The following is a 9,057-nucleotide window of genomic DNA, read 5'->3' as shown; positions in this document are numbered from 1 at the left end:
TTACATGAAGAAAACTTGTCCTTACCTTTCCTTACCAAACTAGACGAACCCTTTACACGAGAACCAAAAAGTTGGCTCGAGTATAGAAGGGTCACCAGCGAAGCCGTCGGGCCACCCTTTTTCGATGGTAGGGTCACAATCTCAGCCAAGCCAACTTTTCTCCACATAAACACTTTGTACTTTGGCTAGCCCAGCCGGCCGGGTCAACTTGTATGGTGGAGGCGAGACAATCAGAACATGCGTGAGCGCTGTTATCAGCTCTTGGGAAAGCCGGATCAACTTTTTTCTCACGTAGACGCTCGCTATATAATTGACTCGGCTGGGAGGGTGACCCTCTTTCCAGGGTCAGCTTTTCTCAATAAAACTGGGGCCTGAGTTTTCAGCGTCTCTCATGTTCCTGCTTTGACCCACCCTCGTACCAAGCGTCTTCGTTCCCCTTGACCAGCGGTCTCGTCAAGCCAGCATGCGCAGTAAGGGACGAAGACTAGAGACGAGATTGACTTTGACCACACCTCCCCCGGCGTTTCAGATAACTATCCAGCTAGTGATAAGTTTTCTCCCGAAGGAGGCTCCCCCCTCACAAAGGTCAACAGGAGACGAAGAAAGGGAAGAGGACAGCGAAACGCGAAACTTAGTGGCGCTCTATGATTTGAAGTACGTGATCGAACCAAGATGGCTGCAAACTATCAGTTTAAAAAAGTCCAGAAAAAATTCTATAAAAACAAGTATTCTCTATACCCTAATTTATTATTACCTCACACTTATATCTTGGACTCCTCTATTTACTTAAATGGGACAGTGACCAACACGAAAGCTTGGGCTACTTTGGTCACTGTGCACATATCAACAACCCTGTATATTATATTTATTTTTCATCATTTGCTAACCTACTGATTCTGTAAGCCATCTTGTACTGTATCAACTTGAATAGTGCGAAATAAACTTGAACCTTAAACCTTGAACCTATCATCCGCTCATCTCCCTCCACGCGTGGGTTGATGGACCGACCTCAGTGTCAGTCCTTCAGCTGTTAGGTTTAGAGGAGATTAAATTTTAAAGGACGAAGTCTCTTTACGCTTCTCTCTACCCCTTCCCCTACGCCAGAAACACCTTTTATATATGGTCTAGACCATTCATTTTTTTTATCGCCGGCCGTACAGAAAAAGAGATGATGTCCAAAAATGGCCCCTGACCGCTTATAGATAAAACCCCTTACCTACCTAGCAATGACTTCGTGGATAAAATGTAACCGGCTTCAAGCAAACCCAAGGTGTATAGTGGGCTTCTTTTGAATATTTCGAAACATCCATTGACAGTAGTACTCCCCTTCCCCCCTTCCCCCAACTGCAATCAATAAATACTGCAGCCTAGAAGGTACGAGGACAACCCGACAAGTAGGCGAGCAGTTAACAAATCCTAGCCACAACAAACACAAAACGGCTTTCCGGGCCTGAAAAGTTATCGGGACTTTCGAGAAACAGGCCCCAGGGTTGTATCGGTATAGAACTTTTGCACTAATGATGGAGATCGAGACCCTTGTAGGAAATTTACCGCATTTATTTTGGCTAGAAAAGAAAATCTTTATTTTTTTTAGCTAGGAACTTGACTGACGTCATGGAGCCGATTAGAAATTTGATAGGACAGTGCAGTGTCCCCGCGCCACCATGAATGGTTTGACATTCTGACAACCATTTCATTTCTCTAAATAGAAAATCAAAGTATAACATAAACTGGGATACAAAAAAATACGGCAAATTTTTTAAAGGATAAACGAAAGAAAAAAAATAATGGGTTGTGTCAGAAGTGGGATTCGAACCCACGCCTCCATTCGGAGACCAGAACGCCCACCCCATGAATCATGGGAAGGAAACTATCCTTGAGTCTGGCGCCTTAGACCGCTCGGCCATCCTGACAACCCTGAATACTAGAGTTCAAGTTTAAGGATATAAACAAAGAAACATTCCGAATACTTTTTGCAATCGGAATAATCATTTTTTCCTTTCCGCATGTAAACTAATTTTTCTACATAAACATAAAAATCATACATTTTGGAGTTAATAACAAAAACCTGATCGATTCTTCTCATTCTTTGGAGGATCTTTACTTTTTAGCGCGTCCGATAATCCCTGGAAACTAGAATGCCTGGAGGAATTTTGGCAGAGGTCGAGGAGAAAATACCGCGGCCACCAATGCAAAGTAATTTTTTGGTTCACAAAACGGAAAAAGCAGTGATTGTTGCAAACTATCACAGCCCTGATTTCACTTACGAGAAGATCTCTAAAGAAACTGTGAAGTGTGGAGCGATCGTGGAAGTATGTCAAGGAAGGTTTTCTCCATTTTCGATTCGAGTGTGGTTGAATGTCAAGCCCATCTTCGGAAGAATTCTGTGGCAGCGAATCTGCGTTTCAGAACATTTTTGTGTTAATTTAACCTCATGGTTGTTTCATCAGTGGAGAGGAATAAAAGAAAGTAACGGTAAGGGAACTACGGAGAGTTTTAAACTTGTGTCTGCATCGAAATGGCTGATAAAAAGCGAAAGAGATATTTTTTTATAGCCAGTCACATTGCATACATGTTAATGCTTGGAAAATGATAGAAATCGTTATCGAAGTTCGAAGTTAAATGTATCTTGTATCTAAATCTTCATTTGCAACTTAAGTAGAAATTTAGGTATGACTATGATATTTTCAATTCTAACGTTTATAACACACTCTCTTATCCCTAACCCAAACTTTGCATTTGAAAAAAGTTTGGGGGGGGGGCAAGCCGAATGAATAAAGGCAAGTCAGCAAAATGTGGGACAGTTGGCCAGTTGGCTGGTAGTGGTGAAATCTGCAATCAATCCCCAGATTTTGCGACATGTGAAAACCAGCCTCATAACAACACTCTAAGTTGGTTTCCACATCAATATTTGGTAAAAGGTTGTTGTAATGGTGAGATTGATTTTTCTCCAGTTCTAATAATATTAAACTTCTTTAACCCCTTTGCATCAACATATGATACTGATGTTAGTTTTCTATTTTAGTTATTCCTGCAGCTGACAAACAGGCAAGATGTATATTTGTTTTTAATCCTGGCAAAGCATGTTCACTTTACATGCATGAGAAAAAAGCAAAGAGCAGTTCTGAAGTTTGTTCATTTCATATTCATATTAATGTTCAGTCACAAACATTTTTGTGTGTGGAGCCTGATTTGAATTGGTAAGTGTTTATATAGTGAGGTTACAGTCCATTAAAAAAAGCCAGATGAAGTGTACTCCTGTAGATACTGTTAGTGAATGAATTTTTTGAATATGAATCCGTTTAGTCATTGCTGATTTCAGATTCATTTTTTCATTCTTGCATGAGCAATGAGCAGTGAATTCACATTTCAGGAATTTAAAGTTTATTTTTCATTCTGAGTGAAATATAGTCTTTTAAAATTCACTGCTCATTGTCCATACTGTGAGGTTGAGATCCAGATTTGTCTTTGATACCAGTAGCAGCAATGGCTAACAGATTCAGATTTTTAAATAATCAGTCGTCAAGAGATTCTGTGGGGTAACTAACTTGAATGTAACCTTTAATGCCTCGCAGAAGAACTCTTCCAAATTATGTATATGGTTTTGGGACTCCATTTCCAGAACAGGTTATTATTATTTACTGTAAGTTGATTAATTTCCACAACAGAATGTTGTAACAATCAAATAGTCATGCAGTTCTCACAATGTCTGCAATAGTAAAGCAAATCTTCTAATAAGTATCTGAATTCTTATGCTGTATACAAATAATATTGGTGCTTTCCTGTGGTTGGCACTCTATTTAAACTACAAATCCTTATAAAATTGACTTCAAACGATCACATACCTACTAGATCCTATCTGAGAAAAAGATCATGAAAGTGCTCCTTTATAATTATACTTCAATCCTGCCTTAAAAAGGGCTTTGATTTGATCATTTAAAGTTTCACCTAAAGTACAAAGAACAGTTTGTAGTTTTGCATTAATTTTTAATGAGCTGGTTAGACTTTGTCCAATGTTTGCTGATCCATCTCTCTGGCAATCTTGTTTACCACGCTTTTCACAAACATGCAAACTCTAAAGTTCAAAAGCCGCCTTCACAAAAATTATTACTTTTTTCGCTGCCATCAATCATAATAATTACAATCATAAGCAACGAACCTTGAAACACAAAAACACACAAAATGGATTAAAATCCACCAATCACAAATCACAAACCATGATGTTAAATTGAACCCATTAAAGTAAAGTTTTGTTTCCTAAGAGGTCCGTTAAGATGATTGACGGCAGCGAAAAACCCAATCGTCAGTTGGCTTTTGAACTTCAGAATTCGTGTGTTTGTGAAAATTGCAGTAAAGAGTACTGTGGTGTGGTCCATAGGTGCAGGCGGCTCCTTGTTGGTCTTGTGGAATATATGCAGCTTCAGGATGTCATGGCATGGCTGTCAACTTTAGGAGGAGCTTACTCAGCAATGGGAGAGCATTTTTGTAGTTATGTGAGTGAGTAGAGTAGAGTAGAGTTGTTTCTTCAGAACCCCTTGCAGCTAAGAGCTGGATAACAGGATCATGCGCAAATTACACATAATTAACATTTATCTTATGACAAAAAATCTAAATACTTCACAGATACAAATTCTGACAATCTTTTTGTCTTACACATTTTGTTACTATAGTGTGACTAGCTTTTCTTTATTAGTATTGGATAAAAACATTACTGGTAACTTAACCCTTCTAATCCCAGTTGCTGTTTTTGGGTGTTATGCGATCACAAATGAAAATCTGAACCATTCAGTGAATAAAATCAAGAATCTATAAATATTGAAAAAAGATACCTTAATATGCAAACAGTCTTGCCAACTGAAGTTTGAAGTCTTCACAAGTTTTTGTGCATGAGATATTTACAGAGAAATGTTTTACTCGAATTTATAGAGTGTTGTAAAAGAAAAGCAGATACCATGTTGTTGTCCTATATAGCCGCGAGAATTATAGAGAAAAATTTGTTAAGTGATAAAATAATATTATTAGTTCAGCTCCTTTGAGATGATTCGGAGGAAGAAAGAACAAAGATCAGCTACAGATGTCAACATCGTAGTCGTGTCATTTTTTTCTGTGCTTGCTTCCACTGTGGATTTGCTGATTGCTCCGAAGTTTCGCCACAAGCTCCTTTGATTATGTCAGCTGGAAACCAGCAATAGATTCTGCAGTCAAAATTCAAGACTCAAGTTTAATTAATGAAAATGATCAGTTAAATGACCTCTTCTGATTGAGTCTGTCCATGACCTGAAACAGTTCAACATAGTCTGTAAGTCATCTTTCGTTTTAAGAGTACACATTGAAAACTTTTAAAAAGTACATCAAGAATAGAAAATTTCAATTTTACAATGATTACTGATAGTGTGCATTCAACCATTGTCCATTAAATTTAATGATGTTTTATTGTTTTTTTTTTTTCAGTCTGAGAAAGCTGGTCAGATTTCTCAACACCAGTTATTGGTAGCTATGAGATTAGGAAATCCAATTCTTGCTGCACAGTGTAAAGTTTTTGCTGCAATGAGCCTTATACAAAGAGGACAATTAAAAATAGCATCTAAAATTATAAGGTGTGTGACCTGGCCTTGGACAATCCGTATACCATTATTTTATATCTAAACCATCTTGTATTAAAAAATTAGTATCTGGATAGTGGCTTTTTGTATTATATTCTTCTGGGTTGTCTCTGTTACTTGTTTCATCAACTTCCACCCAAGGGACTTCCACCTACAAGCCGTACATTTTTTTAGACCATTTAAATTTATTTTATTATTCGGTTTGCATGCATACAGTGTACACTCATGGATACGGCACATACATGTACTCTGCTATTATAATCATAACTATAACAAAATCCTCAAATCTGATTAGCTATCAACTGGCCTGATTTCAGCCTTGATAGGACAGTGTAATATGACAGTATGTGAAATGCCTAAGTGATTGGACAGTACGCACTATAATGCATACACATAAATGTTTTTTTTTTTCACTGCTAGCAAAAATAAATTTCAGAATTTCTTGTGCTTTGATTTAAATAAGAGCCTAAGATAAGGCAAATTTTGTTTAAGTTATGAATAATTGGTAACAGAACTTCTTGTCGCCTAATTCAGTCTATAATCATACTCGTGATTAAACAAATCGGACTCCTGCTACATGGTCATCCTTAATCACTCGTATATTATTACAGACCGAATTTGACTCCAGTAAGTCCTGTTACCATTACTTATGATTATGATAATTATTTTACTTTGTAGGGAGCAGTATCATTTAGCATTGAATGGCTTACAGGATGGAAAGGTAATTAAAATGACCTACAAAATGTACATGTATTGAATGTAATGTATCCTGCCCTTTTCATAAATAATGTATGGTTGTCATTGGCAAAGATAAATTTGCTGCTTTTGAAGCTAGATGGGCAATTTTCTGGTTGCTATCTGGCCAAATAGAACAAAAATTGTCCAAAACACTTTTCATACGTCGAGCACAGTGCTGCCTTGTGTTTCTGACTGTACTTCTACAAAAATGAATAGTAAATTGAAGGTCTTTGGTATAAGAATGTCCTCAGATAATCTGATAATCAGGGCTGTAGCTAACATTTCTAGTAGCTGGGCTATAAGAGTAGCTGGGGTTCACTCTCATAGTAGCTGGGGAAAAATCCCAGCCCCAGGCTCTTAGTGACAGCCCTGGATAATTTTTGACATTATTTTCTTGACAGGTGTAACTTACAACTTTTTACAGATGAGTTACTGAAATTGTTTTTTGCTCTAGCAAGCCAAATTTCTTTTGATTGTGATTGTTTCAGTTATCAGCGTCCTGCAAAGCAGCCTGGATTAGGATACAGTACATAAGGAAACAGCGCAAGGTAATGACAAAAAAACCCCTAATAAACAAGAACGCACCCTTACCTCACAAATTTGTAAACGTTTATATTGCCTGTAGCATGAAATCAATAAAAACTGAATTACGTGTCCAATGAAGCCTGTGACCATCGTGCACTTGTCTAATGTTAAGTTGTTAATTATTATTGTAATTGTCAATAATTATTATTCAATGGATACAAACCAAAATGAACCTGTCTCATGTACACACTTGTCTGGGTCTTGTGAATGTTGACTTCAGTCAATCAATCAGTCAATCAATCAATCAATCAATTATCTTTATGTTATGCCCAAAGATTTCTTTAACCAGTTGTATCAGGATAATTTTCCAAAATGATATGATTTTTATTGTGTCCACCCTACCCCACTGGATAGTGAGTTAATCCTGGCAGTTACCCCTGACCAGTGTTTAATGTCGGTTTCCCCTGCTCATTTTCCATTCCATTTTCTTTTTCAAGCTTGACGTCAATGTTTTCATTTCAATCATGTTTTCTTTTCTTAGGCAAAGTTGTCTAGACTGCTGTCCTGTAAAGACGCTAGCACAAGATGATATTAAGATTAAGTTAATAACTTGTATATATACACTGTATTATACAAATATAGTCATACATTGTACTTTGGTCCTCCCAGTACAGATTTTTTCATGTCTGTCCCAAATCAAGTCACATTTTTTTATTATTTTTTCAATTTTCGTTATATCAAGCTAGGAATTATCTTACAGAATTTTATTCCAGAAAAATTTTTAGGAAGGAAACCAGACTTGATAAAAGATACCCAGTGAGCAAAGGTTTCTTTCTCGCATGGATTTTAGCATTCGTTAAGTTATCAAAAAAACCAACTTTGTGACAGCCAAGGGACACAAATGACTTCATAAACGCTAAAGGCCATGCCAGAAAGAAACCTTTACTTGCGGGGTACCTTTTAGCAAGTTTGGATTTCTTCCCAAAATAGTCCATGAGATGGGGGTAGAACTTGTGGCAGGCTGTAAGATAAGTGTACAAAACTATAGAATACAAAAACGAGTGTTGCTTTTGAGGGAGGTTAGGAGGACATGCTTAACACTTTTAGTCTCACACCCCATAATTCTTTTGCTCCTGCCGTTGGAATAGGATACGGCTGTGCATAATCTTTGGGGGAGTATGATTGGATTTCATTTGGAGTAAGCCAATGTCTAAAGGAAGTGGCGTACTCTGTACATTACCCTAACTTCACTCAATAATATAAAGCATAAAAAGTACAAAGTTGTGTTGTCTGTTATCCGTTAGAAATCAGAGAATAAAAACTTAGGGATCTTAAAATTCTCTACCAACGTGAGAGAATGGGTAGGGTGCATTTCCTTTGCCCTTCCACTAAATCTGCCTATGAGGTTTAGGTAACATTGCTGCTGAAACACTCTGTAAAGGAGACGCGTTAAGACAGGCAGCTAAAACTGGTTTTGGAGATAAAGATTTGAAACATGTGAAGGAATACTCTACGAGCTATTTCTTGCTTATAGGGCAGAATTGAATAATATAAATCAAAGTGACTGGCTAAGCTCCTGGGTAGTGGGAAGTAGGGCGGAGTTGCGGTGTGACTTTTGCCTCCACCCCTTTCACCATTGTTTTCTCATTTTTCACCGCTTATTCTGTGTAATCATAAATCAGCGTGGGCTCGGTTTGGGAAATGAGCCCACGATTCAGCATCACGTTCTCAGCAAACGCCAATTTCTACCACGTGACCAAGTTTTTTGTTTTACTGTTTGTTTCATTCTTAAGAATTGTTTTAGAAAGTCTTTGTATCTGCTCATTCCTAACTTGAGATGACATTTGCTGTTAGCCGTAACCGTCATTATAAATCTCTCCAATATCGTACCCATCTACCCCTAATGACAATAGGAGAAACATGGTATAGGGTCCAATGAAGATATGAGGGTCAAGACCATTCAACAAGTTATAGACAGCCAACTGAAGAAGTCCAAGGTCAGAACGTCAATCTTGGACACACCCCCAGGCCGGAACTTAAAAGATGAATCCGTGCGAGGAACTAAACGCGCTATTTCCTCAGAGGTGGAGAAGAGAGGATAAGGCGTGTTTCAAAATTTCGCATATCATATGGTGTTCTTGAAAAAGGCCAATTTAGTCGATTAGAAAGAGCTTTTTTCCTCAGGAAACAT

At 37.7% G+C, this 9,057-nt stretch overlaps 1 protein-coding gene and 1 non-coding gene across 3 annotated transcripts; one reads left to right on the top strand and one right to left on the bottom strand.

Annotated features, from left to right (window-relative positions):
- Positions 1-1,795: 1,795 nt before the first annotated feature.
- Trnal-caa (transfer RNA leucine (anticodon CAA)) lies at positions 1,796-1,913 on the bottom strand. Its single transcript has 2 exons — positions 1,876-1,913; positions 1,796-1,841 (listed from the first exon to the last, which is right to left on the bottom strand). It is a non-coding gene; the product is annotated as a tRNA-Leu (tRNA).
- A 120-nt stretch (positions 1,914-2,033) lies between these two features.
- Positions 2,034-8,567, top strand: LOC140945772 (uncharacterized protein F58A4.6-like). 2 transcript variants are annotated; one of them, XM_073394815.1, is made up of 7 exons: positions 2,034-2,475; positions 3,038-3,200; positions 4,379-4,493; positions 5,452-5,597; positions 6,282-6,324; positions 6,830-6,889; positions 7,408-8,567. In XM_073394815.1, exons 1-7 carry the CDS (start codon positions 2,139-2,141, stop codon positions 7,453-7,455), a joined length of 912 nt encoding a protein of 303 aa, XP_073250916.1. In that variant the 5' UTR covers positions 2,034-2,138; the 3' UTR covers positions 7,456-8,567. The 2 variants fall into 2 exon arrangements, with proteins under 2 accessions (XP_073250916.1, XP_073250915.1); XM_073394814.1 differs by having other exon boundaries at positions 2,039-2,475; positions 3,026-3,200; positions 7,408-8,566.
- The last annotated feature ends 490 nt before the right edge of the window (positions 8,568-9,057 follow it).

Source organism: Porites lutea, chromosome 8, assembly GCF_958299795.1.
Source record: "Porites lutea chromosome 8, jaPorLute2.1, whole genome shotgun sequence".
Taxonomy (NCBI): Eukaryota; Metazoa; Cnidaria; class Anthozoa; order Scleractinia; family Poritidae; genus Porites; species Porites lutea.
Note: the sequence above shows the minus strand (reverse complement) of the source record. Positions and strands in the feature narration are given on the sequence as shown.

What these genes read in the sequence shown, in the direction of transcription:
- LOC140945772 (XM_073394814.1), top strand. Translation starts at nt 2,139, where the DNA reads ATGCCTGGAGGAATTTTGGCAGAGGTCGAGGAGAAAATACCGCGGCCA. An exon ending in GAGAGCATTTTTGTAGTTAT is followed by an intron (nt 4,494 to 5,451) that starts GTGAGTGAGTAG and finishes TTTTTTTTTCAG; the next exon opens with TCTGAGAAAGCTGGTCAGAT. An exon ending in ACATAAGGAAACAGCGCAAG is followed by an intron (nt 6,890 to 7,407) that starts GTAATGACAAAA and finishes TTCTTTTCTTAG; the next exon opens with GCAAAGTTGTCTAGACTGCT.